This window comes from Paroedura picta, chromosome 15 (genome assembly GCF_049243985.1).
Source record: "Paroedura picta isolate Pp20150507F chromosome 15, Ppicta_v3.0, whole genome shotgun sequence".
Lineage (NCBI taxonomy): Eukaryota > Metazoa > Chordata > Lepidosauria > Squamata > Gekkonidae > Paroedura > Paroedura picta.
In genome coordinates this window covers 31,111,742-31,135,898 of record NC_135383.1, presented here as the reverse complement: position 1 = coordinate 31,135,898, position 24,157 = coordinate 31,111,742, and the positions used below count along the sequence as shown (strand labels likewise).

Sequence of the window (24,157 nt, the reverse complement as noted above, 5' to 3'; positions counted from 1 at the left end):
AGAATAAAATCATGCAGAAGAGTAGCACTCTAACAAGCATGCTCTAATAAGCATCAAAAGAAACAGAATAAAATCATGGCAGAAGAGCAGCACTCTAACAAGCATCAGAAAAAAAGAATAAAATCATGGCAGAAGAGCAGCACTCTAATCTGCAGACAGTTAGGAAAAAGACTCAGCGGCGTAGAGCGAGACAGTTCTCGGGGCATTTGGAGCTCCAGAATAGATTTCAGGCCCTTGCAGAGGAGGTGCAAGGGTCAACAAGGGAAGAGGTCCCAAAACGAAGTCTAAGTCAAAGTGAAGAGGCCACAGGGATAGAAGGAAATGGTGGTGAGAAGGAAAAAAAAAAGGAGAGTACTGGTAATTGGAGACTCCCTGCTAAGAGGAATGGATTGCCATGTGGCTGGGCCCGACCCCCTAACCCGAGAAGTGTGTTGCTTGCCAGGGGGGGAAATTAAAGACATTTCAAAACGGCTGCCCAAACTCCTCAAATCTATGGATCACTACCCATTTGTGGGAACGAATTACATGTCCCTGAATACCATCGCTCCTATTAAAAAAGACTATCAAGATCTGGGGAGGAAGCTCAAGCAAATGGGGGCACAAGTGGTATTCTCTTCAATCTTGCCTGTCAAGGGAAGAGGAATGTGTCGGGAGAGGAAGATAATGGAGGTGAATCAGTGGCTGCGTAGTTGGTGCCGGCAGGAGAGATTTGGTTTCTGGGACCATGGGATAGGTTTTCTTGAGGAAGGTCTAGTAGCACCTGATGGACTGCACTTGTCGAAGTTGGAGAAGAATGTGTTTCGTAGGAACCTGGGGAGACTCATCAGAAGAGCTTTAAACTGAACCCACAAGGGGAAGGAGACGTTCAACATACGGAATTTAAGGAAGGAGACCGATTGGGGGCAGCCCAACCAGGAAGGCTAACTCATAGGGAACCAAAAGTAAAAGGATTCAGATGCCTTTATACTAACACCCGAAGCATGGGCAATAAGATGGAAGAGCTGGAACTTCTCATGCTGATGGAAAGGTATGAATTAGTAGGCATCACAGAAACTTGGTGGAATGATTCTCATGACTGGAATGTAATGGTGGATGGATATGAACTGTTCAGAAAAAAACAGAACAGATTGAAGAGGTGGAGGAGTGGCACTGTATGTGAGGAAAGGGCTTACCTGTCAGGAAATTCTAGTGAAGGAGAGCATATCTACAGTGGAAAGCATCTGGGTGAAAATAAGCGAGGGGAAAACAAACAGTGTGGTGGTTGGTGTCTGCTACCGACCGCCTGACCAACGAGAGGATGTGGATGGTAGTGTCAGGAATCAGGCTGAGCCCAGCCGGTGGAGTCCCAAGTAAAAGCGCATCAAGAATCCAACAGTCGGTTGCAAATTCCAAAATAGAGCTTTATTAGGCAGAGTCCACAGTTAGCTAAGCATGCCAAGATCTTCCTAAGCAAAGATCTTGATAATAACAAAGTACAAGTGAAACGGGTGGGGTAGATATAGGGTGCACCAAATAAAGGAGGGGTGCTCAGGGGTTTTGGCGGGAGAGCGGGTACGAACGACAAAAGGGGTCCTGTTCTCAGGCTACCAGATGGCCAGGTGCCTTATCGGGGAGATGGCACATTGTTGAGATTTGGCTGTCTCCGCAAGGACACTTACAGTGAGATTGATACAGTTGTTGGGCCTCCTCGCCCGCTGGGAAAAGGAAGGGAGGGAACATCTCAGAGGACAGGTTTATTGCTTTATGGCCTTGGGTCGGAAGAGGCCTGAGAAAGTGGGAATATGCAAGAGCAGGGAATATGCAGGAACAGGATGGCATGAACCAGGGGGGTCATGACACTCGCCTCCCCTTAAGGCCCCTCCCTACCCCTCGCCCTCAGGCTCCGGCAGCTACGGGGGAAGGGCCCGGCTTATCGGGGAAGCGGGTGTGGAATTTGCGGAGGAGAATCGGGGCAGCGACGTCCTCCGCGTCCACCCATTCATTGTCGGAGTCGGGGAAGCCTTTCCAGGAGACTAAATACTGTAATTGCTTGCGGAAAAAGCGAGAATCGACAACGTCGGACAATTCATAGTGCGTTTCTTCCCCCACCATTACGGGGGGTGGTGGATGGGATTGGGGGTGCCACTTATCGGGCGGAGGAGCCTTTTTGACCAAGCTGACATGAAAAACTGGGTGGACCTTGCGGTAGGTCTTTGGGAGTTCCACTCGCACGGTGACTTCGTTCAGCACTTGGGTCACCTTAAAGGGGCCCACGAACTGGTAGCTCAGCTTTTTACACGGCCGCCTATTTTTGAGGTGTTTTGTGGAGATGTACACCTCGTCTCCCACCGCATATGCGGGGGGGCTCTGGCGTTTGCGGTCAGCCCACTTCTTGAAGTCAGCCTTGGCCTTTTTCAGGGACTCTGATACCTCCCCCCAGGCCTCCCGCACCCGGGTTGCCCACTCGTCCACCCCCGGCGGGGAGGCGGCGGGATCTCCCGGTGGTTTCACGAGAGCGGGGAAGGGGGGCGAGGCGTAACCATGAACCACTTCAAAGGGTGCTTTCCCAGTGCTCGAGTGCGGGGCGTTGTTATAGGCATACTCCGCGAGGGGCAGGAGGGAAACCCAATCGTCCTGATGGTAGTTCAGGAAGCAGCGGAGATACTGTTCGAGCACCTGGTTAACCCGCTCAGTTTGACCATTTGTGGCGGGGTGATACGCGGAGCTCAGCCCCCTAGATACCCCCGCCAAGTCCATAAGGGCCCCCCAGAATTTGGCGACGAACTGTGCCCCCCGGTCGCTAATCACCTTGCGGGGGAAACCATGTAGGCGCACCACGTGGGTGACGAACAACTCAGCCAGGCGCTGCGCAGTGGGCAACCCCGGGCAGGGAACGAAGTGGGCCTGTTTCGAAAATTGGTCCACCACCACCCAAATCACCGTTTTCCCCTGGCTGGGGGGCAAGTCGGTGATGAAGTCCATGGAGATGATCTCCCAGGGGCGGTCGGGGATCTCCAGGGGTTTAAGAAGACCCTGGGGTTTACCCACCCCCCGCTTGTGCGCGAGGCACACTGGGCAGCCCGCGACGTATTTCCCCACGTCCCGGCGGGCCCCTGGCCACCAGAATTGGCGGCGGAGCAGCCCCCAAGTTTTCAGGAAGCCAAAATGCCCCGCAGCCTTGCTGTCGTGGCATAATTCCAAGATCATCTTGCGCATCGAGGCGGGGACATACAGGCGATCCCCTTTGTACCAGACCCCCTCGTGGGCACGAAGCTGCGAACGGAGGTTGGCAAGTTGCGGGTCCGGACCCAGGGCCGAGCGGAATTCCGACAGGGGAATCGAGAGCGGCACCGTGGGGGGAGGCCCTGACGGGTCCGGAGGGGGGCCCTGGGCCGGGCGCCCCGCCTTGGTCTGGCTGCGGGTTTGAGCCAAGAGCCCCAACTGTTTGGGGGTAAAGACCGTGTCCACCCGGGAGGGGCGGTGTTCCCCCGGAAACATGCGGGAGAGGGCGTCCGCCATGAAATTCTTACGCCCCGGGATGTGGACGAGGGTGAAATCGAATCGAGAGAAGAAGTCCGCCCACCGAATTTGCTTCGCGTTGAGCGTGCGTGGCTTCCGTAGGGCCTCGAGGTTTTTGTGATCGGTCCAGACCTCGAAGGGGATGGGGGAACCCTCCAGGAAGTGTCGCCAGGTGGACAGGGCGGTTTTGACCGCCGCAGCCTCTTTTTCCCAAATGGGCCAGTTCCGCTCGGTGGGGGAAAACTTGCGGGAGAGGTAGGCGCAGGGCCGGAGCTTGCCCCCCTCCCCCCTCTGGAGGAGGACCCCCCCGACAGCCTCGTTGGAGGCGTCGACTTGCACCACGAAGGGCTTGTCGATCTCTGGGTGGGCCAGGATGGGTTTGGAAGTGAACAGGTGTTTGAGGCGTTCAAAGGCTAGTGTGCAGTCCTCAGTCCACGGTAGTGGCGCCCCCGGACGGCCGTCCCTGGCCCCCTTCCCCTTGGTCTTGAGGAGGTCGGTGAGGGGTAGGGTCACCTTGGAAAACCCTGGGAGGAAGTCACGATAGAAATTGGCGAACCCGAGGAAGGATTGGAGCTGTCTGCGGGTCCGGGGGGTCTCCCAGTCGAGAACCGCTTGGACCTTCGCGGGGTCCATCCCAATCCCCTCCCCCGAAACCCGGTAGCCCAAGAAATCGACCTGGGGTTTGTGAAACTCACATTTCGGGAGCTTGGCGTACAGTTTGTGATCCGCCAGACGGCGTAAGACCTCTCGGACGAGAGCTGTATGCTCTTCCTCCCCCCGGGAATAAATCAACACATCATCCAGGTAGACCACCACCCCCCGGTACAACAAATCGTGCAATACTTCGTTGATAACGTTCATGAACACGCCCGGAGAGCCGATTAACCCGAACGGCATGACGAGGTACTCGAACTGTCCCAGTGGGGTGTTAAAGGCCGTTTTCCACTCGTCCCCCTCGGCGATGCGGACCCGGAAATAGGCGTCCCGTAAGTCCAGTTTGGTGAAGATGCGCCCCTCCCCCAGGCGGCTGAGCAGGTCCTTGATGAGGGGAAGGGGGTAGGCGTTGACCCTGGAGACCGCGTTGATCGCTCGGTAGTCGGTGCAAAGTCTGAGGGTGCCGTCCTTCTTTTTGGCGAACAGGACCGGAGCTGCCATGGAAGAGGTGGCCGGGCGGATAAAGCCCCGGGCTAGGTTTTTGTCGACGAAGGCGCGAAGCTCCCGAAGTTCAGCCGGGCTCATGTTGTAGAGTTTGGCCTTCGGGAGTTTGGCCCCCGGGACCAACTCGATGGCGCAATCCGTCGGGCGGTGCGGGGGCAGCTGGTTGCATTCCTCCTCCGAGAAAGCTTCAGCGAGGTCGCGGTAACAGGCCGGGATGGCGTCGTCGGGGTTCGAGTAGAGGCCCATCGCCCTCAGCCAGGGATTGAGCGTGGCCGGGCTCTCGGACCACGGGACCACGGTCCCCGCGATGGCCACGGGCGGCGCCTCAGGTTGGTCCCGATACCAGAAGTGCAGCTTGCAGTTCGGGTGGGAGAAGACGAGGCGTTTTTCGTCCCAATCGATTTCGGGGCGGTGAAGGTCCATCCAGTCCAAGCCGAGCAGGATGGAGAAGCCCGCAACGGGGGCGATCGTGAGGGAGATCCGTTCCCAGTGGGATCCCAGATTCAGGGCCAGGGCGCTGGTGGCGTGGCGGATGGCGTCTCCCCCAACCGGGGCGCCGTCCACCTGACGCATCACTATTGGCTTGGCCAGGTCCTCCTGGCGCGCGGCGAGGGCTTGCGCGATTCCGGGGGTCACCAAAGATGTCGAGCAGCCGGAGTCCACGCAGACCTGGACCTCCACCCGGGTGTCCGCCTCCTCGTTGATTAGTACCGCCGGGAGGAGGATGGGGGGTAGGATTCGTCTTGGGGGCGCCGGAGTGCCGACAGGGAGGGTCCGCCGAGGGGCGCCCGGCATGACGGACCGTCCTCGTTTCCCGAGCTGTCCGACTGGGAGGACTCGGGGCTGGTCTGGGAGGAGATTTCCGCCTCCACCGAGGATGAAACAGGGGCGAGGAGCGCTCGGGTCCCTCCGTGCTTACCCGCCGATTTGTCGGACGGGCGCTGGCGGTCAGCCGGGCGCTTGTCCGGGGGGCGCTGGCTTTTCTCCTGCTGGGAGGGGGTTTTGGATTTCGCCAGGCGCGTTGGGCACACAGAGGCAAAGTGTCCCTTCCCCCCACACTCGTGGCAGAGCCCCAGCTGCTTGCGCTTCTCCCGGTCTGGCGCACCGGTCAAGGCAGGTTGTGAGGCGAGCAGTTTCGGGGCACTTGGGGTTTTGTCGGACCGCGACGAACGGAGCAGGCGGGCCGCCTCCTGGCGACGCTGATAGGCCCGGTAGTTCGCGAGGTTCGTCTCGATTACCCCCGCGGCGTCGATCCACTGCTGGAGGTCCCCGTCCTCTGGTGGTCCCCGGTTGAAGATTCCGTCGGCCACGGGGCGGTCCAGGCCATCCAAGAAGGCGTTGATGATCTGGGTCTCGTTCAAGGTAGTGATTCTGTCCGAGATGGCCCGAAAATCAATTACATAGTCCATCAGGGGTCTCCCCCGCTGTTTCAGCTTGGTTAGGGCCTCTGTCGCCTTTCGTTCACGGAAAGGGTCGCGGAAAGCCGTGCGGAGGGCGGCCCTGAAGGATTCTAAGGAGGTGGCTGCCGCCGTCCCCCTCTCGTACTGGGTAACCCACCAGTCCATTGCCTTGCCCTCTAGGTTGCAGCCCAGCGTGCGCACTAAATCGGCCTCGTCCGTAAAAGTATCTCCCCATTCCGCCAAGAAGCCATCCACCATAATCAAAAAATAGGTGAGTCTCTCCGAAGTACCATCGAACTTCACCTTGAATTTCCGGCCCCCCAAATGGTCGTGGCGGCCGCCGCGGGCGGCTCCGTTGTTCGGCTGATTGGGCGGCTGTTGGGGGACCGGGGAGGGCGGCGGGGCGATCGGCGGTTGAGGTTGGGGTTGGGGAGGTGGGGCGGCCGCGGCAAGCGGGGCATAGGTCCCCCTCCTCGGGGCTGTCGGATGAGTCCAATCCTCGGCCGGGTGACGATCGCGGGGCGGTGGGGCCGGGTTCGGGGGAGTGGGGGTCCTCGTCGGGGGTTCCCCCCAGGGGCCCGACAGAAACGTGACGGGGTCCTGGCCCCCCGGCCGGGAACGTGATGGTGAGGCCTCCCTCCTCCGACGACGAGGTTCGTGGTGAGGGGGGATCTCGGCGAAGGCTGCGCCCCGGTCGGGCCCCGGCCCAGGCTCGGGTTCGGTGTCGACATCGTCCTCCTCCAGCCAGGTCATGGCTCCGGCTGGACGGGAGTAGGTCAGGTGTTTGGGGGGAGCGAACGTCGAGATCAGACCCGTGGTCGCGATCCCCCCTAGGGTGTCGAGAGTCCCGTACCCCAGAGACGGGGTGCTGTGATGTTTGGGCTTGACAGCGGGGCCCACAGGGGGGCGCGTAGCAGCTCGGGTGGCCGGGGCAGCTGGCTCGCCTGGCAGGGATGCGGGAAGGGAGAGTCGGCCTCTCTTCTCCCTCTCAGAGGCGAGGGGGGCGCTCCAATGCTCCCGACGGGACTCGGCTTGGCGCAGGGCCCGGCGAAGGGCTTCGTTTTCCCGTCGTTGGTCCCCCACGCGTAACATCAGGCTCTCGAGTTCTTCGACCGGGACAAGGTGCTGGGGCCCTTCTTTGGTGAAGTCGACCCCCACCTGGCGCCCCATTTCGACCAGCCGGTCCGCATCTCCTGGGTCGCCGGGAGAGTCCTCGTCCTCTTCCTCGAGGGAGGGTGGGGGCGATTTCCCCGTCGCACTCGCAGACTCCTTCGCGGGGCTCTGGCATGGCGGGGATCGGTGGTCCTCGGTGTCGGGGGGAGCGTCTCCGGCTCCGGCGTCTGGAGGGGTGGTCAACGGTACCGTGGTGGCGCCGTCCTCCGCCCGCTCTTCGATAGGAACGTGGATAATCAGGTGTTGCCGGCCCCCGTCCGGGGACTGTTCCACGATGTCTAACCCTGAGTCCTCCGGGGCTGCCGCGGCCATGGGAAGCGAGGCGCACCAACGGATGGATTAACAGGGAGAAGTGGTTATTATCAATTTGTCAGGAATCAGGCTGAGCCCAGCCGGTGGAGTCCCAAGTAAAAGCGCATCAAGAATCCAACAGTCGGTTGCAAATTCCAAAATAGAGCTTTATTAGGCAGAGTCCACAGTTAGCTAAGCATGCCAAGATCTTCCTAAGCAAAGATCTTGATAATAACAAAGTACAAGTGAAACGGGTGGGGTAGATATAGGGTGCACCAAATAAAGGAGGGGTGCTCAGGGGTTTTGGCGGGAGAGCGGGTACGAACGACAAAAGGGGTCCTGTTCTCAGGCTACCAGATGGCCAGGTGCCTTATCGGGGAGATGGCACATTGTTGAGATTTGGCTGTCTCCGCAAGGACACTTACAGTGAGATTGATACAGTTGTTGGGCCTCCTCGCCCGCTGGGAAAAGGAAGGGAGGGAACATCTCAGAGGACAGGTTTATTGCTTTATGGCCTTGGGTCGGAAGAGGCCTGAGAAAGTGGGAATATGCAAGAGCAGGGAATATGCAGGAACAGGATGGCATGAACCAGGGGGGTCATGACAGGTAGATGAACCCACAAGAGGTTCAGCCATACTGGACATAATACTGACCAACAGGCAACAGTTGGTGGATGAGGTGAAGGAGGTGGGGACCCTAGGGGGAAGTGACCATGTCCTCATAGAATTCCTTTTGAGATGGGGAGGCAAAGAAGCTTGTAGCCAGACGCAGATGTTGGATTTTCGTAGGGCAAACTTTAATAAACTCAGAGACATGATGAGTCTAAGAAAGAAAGGAACTAAGGAACTAAGAAAGAAAAGGGAAATGTTCAGGAAATGGAGGGAAGGACAAAGCTCTAAAGAAGAGTACCTACAGGTTACTAGGCACTGTAGATCAATCATCAGAAAGGCCAAAGCTGAGAGTGAGCCAAGATTGGCCAGGGAAGCCCATTGTAACAAGAAAAGATTTTTCAGTTATGTGAGGAGCAAACATAAAGTAAAGGAGTCAATAGGCCCATTGTTGGGTGCAGATGGACAAACTCTAACGGAAGATGCAGAGAAAGCAGAAAGGCTCAGCGCCTATTTTACATCTGTTTTTTCCCACAGGTCAAAGGGTTTAGGCACATCCATAGATGGCGGTAGCCAAGAGATAGTATCTGAGTGGCAGGTTGACATGGACAGAGAGGTTGTCGAGAGGCATTTAGCTGCACTGGATGAGTTCAAATCCCCTGGGCCGGATGAAATACACCCGAGAGTGCTCAAAGAACTTTCCAGAGAATTTGCACAACCCTTGTCCATCATCTTTGGGACCTCTTTAAGGACTGGAGATGTCTTGGAGGACTGGAAGAGAGCAAACGTTATTCCGATCTTCAAAAAAGGGAGGAAGGATGACCCGGGAAACTACAGACCAGTGAGTCTGACCTCTGTTGTGGAGCAGATAATAGAGCAGATATTAAAGGGAGCGATCTGCAAACATCTGGAGGACAATTTGGTGATCCAAAGAAGTCAGCATGGATTTGTCTCCAACAGGTCCTGTCAGACCAACCTGGTTTCCTTTTTGACCAAGTAACAGGTTTGCTGGATCGTGGAAATTCGGTTGATGTCGTTTACTTGGATTTTAGTAAAGCTTTTGATGAGGTTCCCCATGTTGTTCAGATGGATAAATTAAAGGACTGCAATCTGGATTTTCAGATAGTTAGGTGGATAGGGAATTGGTGAGAGAACCGCACTCAAAGAGTTGTTGTCAATGGTGTTTCATCAGACTGGAGGGAGGTGAGTAGCAGGGTACCTCAGGGCTCGGTGCTCGGCCCGGTACTTTTTAACATATTTATTATTGATCTATTATTATTTATTATTGATTTAATTCAGATGACCATCAGGTATACTACTGTGGACAAGAATCTCGCAGAAGAAATGGAGTAGCCTTCATAATCAATAAGAGAGTAGGAAGAGCAGTCTTGGGATACAATCCCCAAAATGACAGAATGATCTCAGTTCGAATCCAAGGCAAACCATTCAACATCACAGTGATCCAGGTCTATGCCCCAACCACTGCTGCTGAAGAGGATGAAATTGATCAGTTCTATGAAGCCCTATAACACCTTATAGAAGCAACACCAAAAAATGATGTGCTTATCATCATGGGGGATTGGAATGCTAAAGTAGGAAGCCAAAAGATAACCGGGATAACAGGCAAATTTGGCCTTGGAGTACAAAATGAAGCAGGGCACAGGCTGGTAGAATTTTGTCAAGAGAATACAATGGTCATAGCAAACACTCTTTTCCAACAACCCAAGAGACGACTCTACACATGGACATCACCAGACGGTCAACACAGAAATCAGATTGACTATGTGCTCTGCAGCCAAAGATGGAAAAGTTCTATCCAGTCAATAAAAACAAGACCAGGAGCTGATTGTGGTTCAGATCATGAGCTTCTTGTTGCAGAATTTAGGCTTAAATTGAAGAAAGTAGGGAAAAGCACTAGGCCACTCAGGTACGAACTAAATCATATCCCCGACGAATATACAGTAGAGGTGACAAATAAGTTTAAGGAATTAGATCTGATAGACAGAGTGCCTGAAGAACTATGGACGGAGGTTCGCAACATTGTACAAGAGCTAGCAACTAAAACCATCCCAAAGAAAAAGAAATGCAAGAAATCAAAATGGCTGTCTGAGGAAGCTTTACAAATAGCTAAGGAGAGAAGGGAAGTGAAAGGCAAGGGAGAAAGAGAAAGATACACCCAATTGAATGCAGAATTCCAGAGAAAAGCTAGAAGAGATAAGAATGACTTCTTAAATGAACAGTGCAAACAAATAGAAGAAAACAATAGAATGGGGAGGACCAGAGATCTTTTCAAGAAAATTGGAGATATGAAGAGAACGTTTCATGCAAAGATGGGTATGATAAGGGACCAAAATGGTAGGGACCTCACAGAAGCAGAAGAGATTAAGCAAAGGTGGCAAAATTATACAGAAGAACTATACAAGAGCGAGCTTAACATCCCTGATGACCACAATGGGGTAGTTACTGACCTGGAGCCAGACATCCTGGAATGTGAAGTCAAATGGGCCTTAGGAAGTCTGAGCTACAATAAAGCTAGTGGTGGTGACAGCATACCAGTTGAACTATTCAAAATCTTAAAGGACGATGCAGTAAAAGTGCTACACTCAATATGCCAGCAAATTTGGAAAACTCAGCAATGGCCACAGGATTGGAAATGGTCAGTTTACATTCCAATCCCAAAGAAGGACAATGCCAAAGAATGTTCACACTACCGCACCATTGCACTCATTTCTCATGCTAGCAAAGTTATGCTCAAAATTCTACAAGCTAGGCTCCAGCAATATGTAGAACTTCGAGAAGTACAGGCAGGATTTCGAAGAGGCATAGGAACTAGAGATCAAATTGCCAACATACGCTGGATCATGGAGAAAGCTAGGGAGTTCCAGAAGAACATCTACTTCTGCTTCATTGACTATGCAAAAGCCTTTGATTGTGTGGAGCACAACAAATTGTGGCAAGTTCTTAAAGAGATGGGAATACCAGAGCATCTTATTTGTCTCTTGAGAAATTTATATGCAGGTCAAGAAGCAACAGTGAGAACTGAACATGGAAGCACGGATTGGTTCAAAATTGAGAAAGGAGTTCGGCAAGGCTGTATACTGTCGCCCTACCTATTTAACTTGTATGCGGAGCACATCATGAGAAAGGCGGGATTAGAGGAGTCACAAATTGGGATCAAGATTGCAGGGAGAAATAAATATAACCTCAGATATGCAGATGATACCACTCTAAGGGCAGAAAGTGAAGAGGAACTAAAGAGCCTGTTGATGCGGGTGAAGGAGGAGAGTGCAAAAGTTGGCTTGAAACTCAACATCAAGAAAACAAAGATCATGGCATCCGGCCCTCTCAATTCCTGGCAAATAGATGGGGAAGAAATGGAGATAGTGACAGATTTTATTTTCCTCGGCTCCAAGATCACTGCAGATGGGGACTGTAGCAAAGAAATTAAAAGACGCTTGCTCCTGGGGAGGAAAGCTATGGCAAATCTAGACAGCATCCTAAAAAGCAGAGACATCACCCTGCCAACAAAAGTGCGTTTAGTCAAGGCTATGGTCTTCCCAGTTGCAATATATGGCTGCGAAAGTTGGACCATAAGGAAGGCCGAGCGTCAAAGAATTGAGGCTTTTGAACTCTGGTGCTGGAGAAGACTCTTGCGAGTCCTTTGGACTGCAAGGCGAACAAACCGGTCAGTCCTAGAGGAGATCAGCCCTGACTGCTCTTTAGAAGGCCAGATCCTGAAGATGAAACTCAAATACTTTGGCCACCTCATGAGAAGGAAGGACTCCCTGGAGAAGAGCGTAATGCTGGGAGTGATCGAGGGCAAAAGAAGAAGGGGACGACAGAGAATGAGGTGGATGGATGGAATCACTGAAGCAGTAGTTGCAAACTTAAAAGGACTCCAGGGAATGGTAGAGGACAGGAAGGCCTGGAGGATCATTGTCCATGGGGTCGCGATGGGTTGGACATCACTTCGCACATAACAACAACAATTATTGATCTAGATGAGGGGGTGGAGGGACTACTCGTCAAGTTTGCAGATGACTCCAAATTGGGAGGACTGGCAAATACTTCGGAAGATAGAGACAGAGTTCAACGAGATCTGAATACAATGGAAAAATGGGCAAATGAGAACAAGATGCAATTTAATAAAGATAAGTGTAAAGTTCTGCATCTGGGTCAGAAAAATGAAAAGCATGCCTACTGGATGGGGGATATGCTTCTAGGTAACACTGTATGTGAACGAGACCTTGGGGTATTTGTGGATTGTAAACTAAACATGAGCAGGCAGTGTGATGCAATGGTAAAAAAGGTGAATGCCATTTTGGGCTGTATCAACAGGGGCATCACATCAAAATCACAAGATGTCATAGTCCCATTGTATACGGCACTGGTCAGACCACACCTGGAGTACTGTGTGCAGTTCTGGAGGCCTCACTTCAAGAAGGACGTGGATAAAATTGAAAGGGTACAGAGGAGAGCGACGAAGATGATTTGGGGCCAAGGGACCAAGCCCTATGAAGATAGGTTGCGGGACTTGGGAATGTTCAGCCTGCAGAAAAGGAGGTTGAGAGGGGACATGATAGCCCTCTTTAAGTATTTGAAAGGTTGTCACTTGGAGGAGGGCAGGATGCTGTTTCTGTTGGCTGCAGAGGAAAGGACACGCAGTAATGGGTTTAAACTACAAGTATACAACGATATAGGCTAGATATCAGGGGGGGAAATTCACAGTCAGAGTAGTCCAGCAGTGGAATAGGCTGCCTAAGGAGGTGGTGAGCTCCCCCTCACTGGAAGTCTTCAAGCAAATGTTGGATACACACTTTTCTTGGATGCTTTAGGATGCTTTGGGCTGATCCTGCGTTGAGCAGGGGGTTGGACTAGATGGCCTGTATGGCCCCTTCCAACTCTATGATTCTATGAAAAGAAAAAGAATAAAATCATGGCAGAAGAGCATCAGGAGAAACAGAATAAAATCATGGCAGAAGAGCAGCACTCTAACAAGTATCAGATGAACAAGAATAAAATCCTGGCACTATTACCTGGGGATTCTGACACTCTGTTGTATATTTTGAATATGGCCATTTATGTTTTCCATTGAAATATCAAGGTCCTTATATAAATTAAAAATTAAAATAATAGCTGTTGAAGACTTTCTGAATATTTCCATTATCTGAATGTCTCTTGTCTCTTGCCATCTTGGATGACCATAACTGGCTCTTCCCCCTTTCCTTTCTTGTGCTGTTTTGATGGGGTTGCGGGCTTCACCTGAAGAATTCAGAGCACCTGGCAGTTCCCTTCAACAAGGGCCAGGGCCTTTTTGGTCCAGGCCCCTCCCTGGCGGAATGAGCTTCCTGAAGAGCTGCGGGCCCTGTGGGAGCACTCTGAGTTTGCAGGGCCTGCAAAACGGAGCTCGTCCGCCAGGTCTTTGGCTGAGGCCAGGTCGTGGCCCTGCTCCCCGGGTGGGAGGGGGAGGCCGGTATTCGACTGGCCTGGTTCCCCAGATGGTTCCATCCTATGCCCAATTATGCATCCGCTCCCATCTGCCCATCCAGTGGGCCTGAGTGGGAATAGTTTATTCGCCATCATCATTGTGAGCGAGTCAGTGTTTTAATGGGGTTTTAATGGGGAATTTGAATGGGTTTTAATGTATTGCTTGTATTGAAATACTGTGAACTGCTGCAAGACGGTTTCTGAGAGCGGCGGTCACACAAATAATAAAATAAAATAAAATAAAATAAAATAAAATAAAATAAAATAAAATAAAATAAAATAAAATAAAATAAAATAAAATAAAAACAACAACAACAACAACAACAACAACAACAACAACAACAACAATAATGCTACAAATGCTTTAGGAGTCTGGTAAAATCGCAGGTAACAGCAAGCTCCGGAGTGTTGGCTGGAAGGACATGGGCCACTTCTGTTTTCCCTCCCCCATTTCCCACACTCCCCATTTGAGCCCGGTCAGGAAAGGAGGGGCCATCAGCAGGATTTGCCTCCTAGAAGTGGGGAAATGGCCCCTCCAGCTCACAGCAGTCGGCTGCCTCATGCAGCATACTGCAGTCCCTCCATACATGCTGAGTCCCAGGAGGGGAATTGTGTTGACCTGCTGCAGCAGACATCGGCTGGCACCGGGTAGGCTCCATGTCTTTCGGCATCAGGGTGGGTGAGTCTGAGTTCACCTCCTCCTGGAGCCTCCGGATGGGCCTTTCCAAGGATGCCGAGTGCCCCCGGTGGAGAATTCTGAAGCTACGACATGGTCCAGGATTCGCGGTGCCTGGGCCATGCAAATTCCGTCTTCTGAGGGTCAGAGAGGAGCGGAGGGTTGCCTGGTGCTGTCAATTGAGTTAGGGAGGAATTGGGACAGAGCTGGTCAGCATAGTTTGGCAACCAACAGGAGACAGAGGGGCAGGGACATGTAGGCAATGCTCTGGCAACTGCTAGAAACCTATACTTTTACCATAGAGCTTCTAGTGATTCCTAGAGAGGATTGATGTCACTTCCAGGGGAAATTGTGATGCTGTCAGGCCAATGGGCTTTTGTTTGTTTATTTTTCTCCTGCCAGCTGCTCAGAGAGGGAGTGGGGAGTGTGAGCCAGGCATAGGAAATCCTGCTGGCCTCGTTGGGGGCTGGCAGCTTTAGACAGAGCTTGGAGGCCCATGAATGAGAGCGGCAGTAGACGGATGGAGACCCCATTGACCTCTTGGTACTGTAGTTAGAGCCAGCATGGGATAGTGGTTGGAGTTGGACAATGATTTGGGGGACCCAGGTTCACATCCCCCCAGGGCCACAATGCCAGAGAATTCTTCCAAGATACCATGTTAATAGCTGCAGTATTAAAAGGGGTGGCCCTGTGTCATGTCTAAAATCCAGCATCTACACAGAGTCACACTGGGCATGGATTTTTATACAATCTGAATAACATGCCCAAATTACGTCATTCTCTAATTAACCACGCATATCCCCGTGTCCCACTTGGAAGGAAATGTCCCTCCTCTCAGCAGAGGTGGGAGCTGAATAACCCTTCTCCTGTCCTTTCATCTTTAGAGGCGGTGGACCAGGAGCTGGAGGCAAGATGCCAGGCCGTGGCGGTGCAGTTGCAGGAGAAGGAAAGAGGCTGCGTGGAGCTACAGCGGGAGCTCCGGCACAAGGAGAGCTTGGTGGCCGCTCTGCGGGGCAGCCTGAGGAACCGGGAGAGAAAGTTCCTGGAGGAGCTGAAGAGGAGGAGCCACCGGGTGACCATCCTCAGCACAGAGCTGCAGAAGCAGACGGAGGCGGCCGCTTACCTCTCCTTCCAGCTGCACGCAGCCAAACTGAAGCTTCATGGCTCCCGACAGAGTGCCGAGCCGCTTGCGGACCGGCCTCCAGAGAAGTCCTTCCTCCGTCTGCCTGCCAGTGAGGCCAGGCCCAAAAGAAGGACCCCGAGGTCCCCAGCCCACAGGCCGGCCCCTGGCTCCTTCCACGGCAAGGGGGCCTTCAAGGACCCTTCCTTCCGCAACCAACCCAGCAGCTGTGAAGACCCTGAGTCCATGCCTGACCCGGCCCTCTTTTTGTACACCAAATGGCACCAGAAGTCAGAGCCGAAGGCCATCGCCGCGACCAAAGCAGGGGCTGACCAGAGCGAGCCCTTTGCCCCACATGGTCTTCCAGCCCGCCTGCCCAAAAACCAACGGAAAGGTCACCAAAGATGGTCCCGGCAACCTTCCCAGGAACCAGCAGGGCCCGCAGGCAGAACTCTAGGGAAGTCAAGCCCCTCTTCGCAAGGGGATCCGTGCAAAGGAAACGGAGCCAGCCCCCACCGTGAAAAAGACGCTGAGTGATCAGAGAACGGAGCTGAGGTGCTGGGGGGGGGGTTTCTAGGAGCTTGTGGGGGAGGCAAGCTTCTGCAAATCAGGGACCAGTTTTGGAAAATTGCTTAGAACCTTCCAGATATTCAATCATGCTTTTTTCAATATCAGCACACTCTGCAGTGTTTTGTTTTCTCCTTTCCTTGGCATCACTCTCCCCCCTTCTGTGCTGCCTGCGCACATGTGTTCTAAGGACACCGTGCAAAAAAGAGCCCTCTGGTATGATTGCAGAGAGGTGTTTTCTGTGGGGGTAGTTTCCTGACGGCACCCTTGCACCCTGGATGACGCGTAGAATGTCAGTCCAAAAGACTTTGACACGAACCCTTAGGGCCATTCCACACAGGGGGAAAAGCCTCACACCAGCGCAATGGCGTAACACTAAAGAAAAAAACCCAAAAATGCACCTCCTGGAATTCTTCCCCTGCCAGCTCCTCTGCTGCCCTCTCATGTTTCCTGCTTGAAATAGCGGAAGAGGGGAATGCACTAGACACGCTCCTCTCTTCCGCCTGTCAATCAAGACAGGCAGCCAATCACCTTTCTCCCTCTTTTAAAGAGACCGCATTGCCTGCTATTATTATTTTTTAAATGAGACTTATTCCTTTAAATGCATATGCGTTGATTCATAGGGCTGCTTTCAATGGAATCCCTCTTGCAATCTGGAGCCTTGAAGCTTTACAAAAATTTGGGGGGGGGTGGCAATTTTGGGTTTTTTTGCTTGGGGAAGAGGCATGCTGTATGGGCACACTGGTGGGGGGAAAGTTTATTTTGTGCTCTGCCTGGGTAATTGTGTGTCTATTCGTTGCTCCAGGCAGATTGTTTTTTTTTAAAGAAAGCCCCATTCCAGGTGAAGAGAGAGGGAGGCGGACTCGAGGGCGGGCACTGGAGCTACTTCAGCCACTTTGGTAATGCAAGTGTCTTGCTGGCTGCTCTGATCATGCTAGTGCACCCTCGCAGGGGTAATCCCGTTTTGTGGATTCCACTGCAAGAGCTTTAAAACGGAGGATGTAGCAGCAGGTTTGCAGATATAACACTGGATGTTTACGACGCCGTGCAAAAAGCCAAAAATATGGCGTTTGCAAAGGGTCAGACTCCCACTTCTTTAACTGGGTGCAGAATAGCCCTTACAATCAGCTCCTGGGGGGCTTTTTGCAAGGTTTTATCAGCAGGTCAGTAATGGAGAAGGGAGACTACAATTATTATTATTATTATTATTATTATTATTATTATTATTATTATTATTATTATTATTATTATTATTATTATTATATCCCGCCACTCCCACAAAGGCTTGTGGCATCTCCAATGCAATGGAGCGGTACATGTCTAGTTCTAAGTGCAAAATGGGGGGGGGGGCGGTTAAAGGGAAAATTTTAATCGGTCCCTTTTACTTTGCAAACAAAATGGAGTGATGGAATAATTTGGAATGCCAAAATCTAGGGAGGCTTTCAGAGACATCCGCAGAAGGTTGTGATGGGAGCAGACAGGAGCATCGCAGTTAAATGCTGGAGAACCAGAAAATGGGTGCCCCCCCACACACACACACAGCAAGTTTCCGTGCCTTGAAGCAAGAGCTTTATGAATTGTCCATTTCTGTTACTGACATTTCAAGCTTGCAGACTTCCCATTTGCAACTCTTGATTTCCACAGCAAAATTAAGTCTCTGTTCTGCCTGTTCCGAAGGCACCCCACATTCCTCCTGGGGGCAGCCCCCCTTGGATGCTGCAGGAAGACATGGCCACGGAGGGAGGGAGGGAGGGATCCTTTAAGATACATATTCGGGGAGGGGGATTGCTGGATATTTTGGGGTTGTCAAAAGCAGGGTATCCTGAAGAACCGCCCCTTTTGTCCAAAAGGGTACAAAATAGCTGCGGACAAATAGATAGATAGATAGATAGAATTGCAGGGGCTTCATGCAGCAACGGAAAAGGGGCACCTGGGATGCAGGCGGTTGATCCAGCTGGCTGTGGGCAGAGCTCATTGGAGAGGGTGTGTGTGTGTGTGTGTGTGTGTGTGTGTGTGTGTGTGTGTGTGTGTGTGTGTGTGTGTGTGTGAAGTGCTCTGAAAATGATACACCACTAAGTACTGCTTAGCAAAACACACGTGGGAATATGAAGTCACAATCTCCCATTTTTCTTTCCCTCTTTGGGATAAGAAATATTTGTAATAGTACATGAAATGTTTAGGCAAATGTTTGAAATGGGAAGAGGCCGTTGAGATTTCTAAAGAGGTTTCTGTCAGGTTGTATTGAGATGTTTGTCCCTCCCGTGTCAGCAGGAGGCAAAGCCACCCGGATTTTAGAGAGCCAAGTCGGCAGTGTTTGTGGGCCGTTCTTCTTCTGTGGAATTCAAAGTGACATTTGGGAACTTGCCCAAAAATTCTTCAGTCCGAGCACAGAGCCGATGTGGACAAAGGGTCAACGTAGCCACAATGGCTGCCCCAGCTTCAGTAGGGCTCTCCCAAATCATTTTGCAGGCTGATGTGACCCTGGGCTACATTCCAAAATACTCCGGGGCTGCTTCAGCTGAGTAACATGACTTTGGGGGAGGGGGGGGACAGATCCTACAGCCCTCTTCTGAGCTGAAAGGGTCCTGGTTGCCCGGTTCCACCTGCTGTGGTGAACTGGGTGACATCCACCAACCGCGTCTAAGTTCAAACTCCACTAACTCCTGTGGAGTTGTGAAATGAACAGATGTAAGTCTTTAGAGAACCTAGAAGATTGCCTGACAATCAGGACAGACAGAGGGATTCATTGGAGGTGTTGTTTTCATACAGATTAAGACGGTCCAAGGTGGGCAACGCTGTCTGAAGCATTTGTGTTTAATGCTCAAGTTCATCAGATTCTTCTGATTCTCTTCCTCCTACGAGGATGTTGGGCTCAGGGTGGGCTGTGCTCCCAGGGGCTCCCAAGGGCTCCCAAGGGCTCCCAGAGACTGTCCACAGCTGCCTCATGTTTAGCAGAGAGGAGGAGGAGAAGGAAGGAACGCCTGAGTCGAGGGAACAGGATCGTGGCTTTCCAGGCAAGAGTTTTCTGATTCCATCTTCAAAATTCCCAGGCACAGAAGTTTCTTCAGACTTTAACAAAATGGCTCCATTCATTTATGCCCCAACCTTCTCCCCAGTGCGACCCGCAACAGCTTCCCTTGCTCTCATCTCCCTTCTATCCTCACAATCACCTTGCGAGGAAGGCTAGTCTGAGCGCGGGCAGCTGGGCCAACATCTCCCAGCAAACCTCTGTAGGGATTTGAGTGTGGGGCTCCCAGATCATAGAATCACAGCATTGGGAGCGACCTCCAGGGTCGTCTAGTCCAAGCCCCTGCACTATGCAGGGACTCAGATCCTAGTCTGACACTCCCAGATTACTTGCAGCATTTACATTTCTTGAAGAAGTCTACATCCAAAGATATGAGGTTTGGTTGCAACAGATAGGAGTTTGTAAACACCTGGGAGATAGATAGTCATGAGAGAGACTGAGGGTGACTTTGAGGCCACCTCAGGCCACCCATTCAGGGAGGGGGGACTTTGTGCCAAGTGTTAGTGGCAGGCAGGACAAAAGTGATGAGTCCTAGGCAGCATGGCACCCTGCTGAGGTGGGTGATTAGGGTGCAATTAGAAGAGTGCAACTCTGCTGAGGATTGCACTGCAAGCCAAGCAAGTGGACTCCAGCTTCCACCCAAATTTCATGCTCACCTGTGGTTATTTTGGTTCTGTTCAGATGCAGCATGGCAACTGTGTGCATGCAGAAGCCATAACTGGGGGCATGAAAAAGAAAGGCATTCGTCTCTTATGGTTTGGATGGCTTCTAAATTCACATGGCGAGAGTCACTTTGATGTTCTGCTTTGGAGAGGAGGAACAGACATTATTATTCTGGTTCCCATTCTGTGGCCCTTTTTGTGGAAAGAGAGCAGGATTTCAAGCCAGGATTCTCCCCATGACATTTGTAGTAATCGGCTGCCGCCAATGGTGTTAGCTGCAAAACAGCCCAGCCTGCCCTCTCAGGGTTCAGGAGAAGGCCGGGGCAGCTGAAAGTTGTTTCTCTGCCAGAAGCTCCTGGGCAGCTTTGTGGCCAAACAGACAGATGTTCAACAGATGAAGATGTTGGGGGAAACTGGCCTACAGATGTGTGCTTGCTCAAAAGCTTCCCTGCAGCGGGCAACCAGCGTCAGCCCCGAAGAGGTAGCATGCCAGGATCCAGCCAGGATCCATGCCAGCTGAGACCTGGGGACGTGTGGGGGCACACGTCCCACAACCCACAGCAGGCTGTGCTGAGGGGAAGGGGAGAGAGCAGCCGAGCACTCTTCTGGCCAGGCTCTGGGGCCCTCTGACACCTCTCCTGCTTTCAGAAGCAGGCGTGGTCAGGTGGGCTTCTTGTGGGCCACTGGAGATCTTTTAAGGTTGCTCCGGCAGGGAAGCTGTAGCTGGATCCACTTCCGGCAGCAGCCATTTTGTGGCTGCTCTTACTACCCCGTTGTCTATCCCACAGGCTGAGAAAGGCTGCAAACCCCGGGGTACGGAAACGTTCTTCCCTCCCATCCTGTGTCCTGCTTTATGCCTTTACTAGAAGTAAAGCCCATTTATAAAAATGGGCATAGCAGGGACGGTCAGTGCAGGCCTCTCCCCGCTCATAGGCAGAGGGGGCCGAATTCTGCTGCCTGGCGGCCGCCCGAATCATTCACAACCAGCGCTGGGGGGCGGGGGGGCGCCAGGGTGACAGCGACCACATGCATGGCTTACCGTCACGGCTAGGCCTGGGGGGCGGCGCAGGCGTCGGGGAGCGCGACCAGGCATGCGTAGAACTCCTGATTCACCCCCAGACAGCCCCCGCCCCCTCTCCTTCCACTTAGCCCTTAGCCTTTTATTTATACCACTCCGCTGGAGCGGTGTAAAGATTTGGAGCCTTTTCTCCCTTTACAAGGGCTTACGTTCTCCTCTGCGTTATCTTCACCACAAGAGCCCTGTGAGGCGGGTTAGCCTGGCAGAAAGAGGCTGGGGGGAGGTCCCGCCCGGTTCACTCAGGTCCCCGTCTGAGTCTGGATCCACGAGGGCCACGCTGGTCCGATGGTCCATGCCGTGCAGAAGGTCCTCCAGTCCCCCATGCGTCCTGTCAGCAAACATCTCCTGGGAGTTCCACACGCACAAAGTGCAGCTCAGGAACATCATGTGCAGGGCGGGGCGCTTAAACGTCTTCCCCCACATCACTTTCTCATCCAAGACTTGCCCCAGGAGCTTTTATTTACTCCACTGGGAGGGCTTGTGAGTAGCCTCCCAATGAAAGGGACACAGCGTGGTTCTCAGAAGACTGGCCAGGTCAAGTCCGGAAAGTGGTGTAACATCCCCCCAGCATATCATGGTCCCAATCCGAGTCAGGCCCAGGTGCCCCTGGATATTTAAGTTCTCGTCACAGAACTCCCCGAGGACATTGGTTGACCAGTGCTGTGGTGGACCTGCCGGTGACCCAGAAGCCTTCCTGGCAGAGGCCCTGGAAGAGGTCTGAGAAGATGTGGTCAGCTCTTGGGCGGGGTCAGGGCGAGACTGTGGCCTCCGGGCCCTTTTCTGGGCCTTCAGGGTCATCTGGCTGCCTGCTGTAGGGTTTTTTCCCCTCAAGAATCTCCTTGTGCAAGATTTCAGGCTAGATTTAAGATGTGTAGCTAAGTTGGTCTGAAGCAGCAGAACAAATTTAGAGTCCGGTCAGGCTCCTTTTAAGACCAACCAGTTTTTATGCAAGGTGTGAGCTTTCGTGTGCATGCAGACCTCCTCTGGTACAATGTCATGGAACAGAAGGAATCAGTTCAAACTTATAGGTAGAATTTGAGAACAAATCAACATACAGCATCATGACAATGGTTTACAGATTCCAGAGATAAATGGGGAAAACAGCAATTTGGATTTGTTTGTATTCACTTGAGATTGAATTACAAGGGAAACATCTTGGGTTCAATAAACATGTCCACAGTAAGAAGAAGAAGAAGAAGAAGAAGAAGAAGAAGAAGAAGAAGAAGAAGAAGAAGAAGAAGAAGAAGAAGAAGAAGAAGAAGAAGAAGAAGAAGAAGAAGAGTTGGCTCTTATATGACGCTTTTCCCCACCCGAAGGAGGCTCAAAGGGGCTTACAGTCGCCTTCCCATTCCTCTCCCCACAACAGACACCCTGTGGGGTGGGTGAGGCTGAGAGAGCGCTAATATCACTGCTCGGTCAGAACAGCTTTATCAGTGCTGTGGGGAGCCCAAAGTCACCCAGCTGGCTGCATGTGGGGGAGCGCAGAATCGAACCCGGCTCGCCAGATTAGAAGTCCGCACTCCTAACCACTCCACCAAACTGGCTCTCTTAAGAGGATAATAGGTGACAGCCCTTAGCCGAGATCTTGTCCTTCTGTCCTTTTGCCTGTCCTCTCAAGCACAGAGGCATCTTGGGACATCAGCATTTGGCTGCTCCTGTTCACAGTCCAGAGAAAAGTATAGTGTTCCAGGCAAGGTTTTGACACTGCAGAAACTTCTTTCCCCAAAGGAATGTTCTCTCCTACAGAACTGCAGTTAGTTAGGTAAACTTATTAGGGTCACAGACCAGCATAATGGAACTATTTTTTTTTTCATCCAGCTTCACCAGGGACTGGCTGTCTTCTGGAACTTTCTCCTCGGAAGGGAAGTGAGCCTCGTACTGTCTTGAATTCGTATCGCAGTTCCTTCAGCACGTTTGACTGCATTTTTTCTAGATGACTTTGCCAGCTTCTAAGCAGCTCCTGTGGCACCCAACCTCTTTCTTCAGCGAACCCAGAAGTGGGCACATTCTCTCTCTTAGTCCCAGATTTTCACTCGAGCGGAAAGCAGGTCCCTTCTTGGCATCTGTGGCCTCTGCTTGACTGGAGTTTCCCGCCAGCAGCACCTCTTGGCCCCCTCTGCCTGCCTTCCGCGAGGCCCCCAAACGCTGATTTAGCTCAGCTTGTTTTCACAGAATCCTAGAGCCGGAAGGGGCCATAGAGGCCATCTAGTCCAGCCCCCTGCTCATCTCATGTTGCTTCAAGGCTTCTGTTGCACGAACCATTAATGCATTTTTCTGTCAGTGCCTTTACTGCACGTGACAGCTGTGTCTCCCCACCCCCACGACAGGCCTCCAGCTCTGCCTGGGCTGCTTCTTGCTTGGGGAGAGCAGGGCCTCTTTCTGCTGCAAGAGTTTCTCCGAGGCTGACGGAATCTGCCACATCTTTATGGAGGAGACTCACTTCAGGCCTGGAATTCACTCCTCTATTGGAGCTGTAGCCCTGGCAGCCAAGCAGTGATCCCCCTTTTCTGTGAAGACAAATGCCTCCATTTTAGCCCTTCCAGGGAAGTCTCCTGTGGTGCGTTTGTCCAGGGCCAGGTCTCTCTCCTTTCTCGCTCTTAACTCTTGTTCTTGTGAAAAAGACGACAAAAGGACCACCATCCCCACCAAGGTTCTTCTCCGGTCCTGTTGCTGCTTTTGCCACTCTTGCAACGAGTCATAGAATCCTAGAGCTGGAAGGGGCCATACAGGCCATCTAGTCCAACCCCCTGCTCAACGCAGGATCAGCCCAGAGCATCCTAAAGCATCCAAGAAAAGAAAAGTCCTTCTCTTCCAGTCTGCAGAAACCTCCTCTAGGCACTGCTCTGAACCTCCTGTCTCTCTTTGATGCCATCCTGTCCTTGGGGGGCATTTCTCCTCTTCTTTGCTGTCTCAGCAACTGAGGGGTGCTTAACGGCTCTTCCAAAGATACTGGAGCACCCTATGGATGGGGTGGTTTTAGCATCCCCCCCTGGAGGGCGTGCTGTGGAGTGCTTGTAAGAATGGATGTTCATCACAACATCCCGTGGCCTCCTGGCCCGAGAGGAACCAGCTGCAGCCCCCTTTCAGCCCGTGCCTGGTGGGCGAGCTCCCTCACCCGTGGCATCGGAGGCCTCAGTCTCTTGTGGGTTTTCAGAAATTATTTTTCTATTTCAAAGAGAGAAATAAAAGTGTAGTAGAAGTATAAGAGGGGCATAGAAAAGGGAAGGGGCTTATACATATTTGCTTTAGGCTACATAAGATATTAAACAAACAAGCAGGGGAAGAAACCTCCTCCTCATAATCTTTACAATAATCCTTACTTCACTTATTATAGCCTATCTTTTTTGCCACTATATTATTATTTTTAACTGTATTATGTCTCTCGTATCACGCACCTCATTAGATATTTAC

General features: G+C 52.2%; 1 protein-coding gene across 2 annotated transcripts in view; it reads left to right on the top strand.

Moving 5' to 3' along the window:
• Positions 1 to 21,713, top strand: part of CCDC92B (coiled-coil domain containing 92B) — a 55,067-nt gene extending 33,354 nt beyond the window's left edge. Inside the window, exon 4 of one of the 2 annotated variants that reach the window (XM_077312258.1) lies at positions 15,176 to 21,713. In XM_077312258.1, the coding sequence (XP_077168373.1) occupies positions 15,176 to 15,948 (773 nt within the window). In that variant the 3' untranslated portion in view covers positions 15,949 to 21,713. The remainder of the gene's footprint in view (positions 1 to 15,175) is intronic. The other variant, XM_077312259.1, reaches the window with a different exon arrangement.
• Positions 21,714 to 24,157: the final 2,444 nt, after the last annotated feature.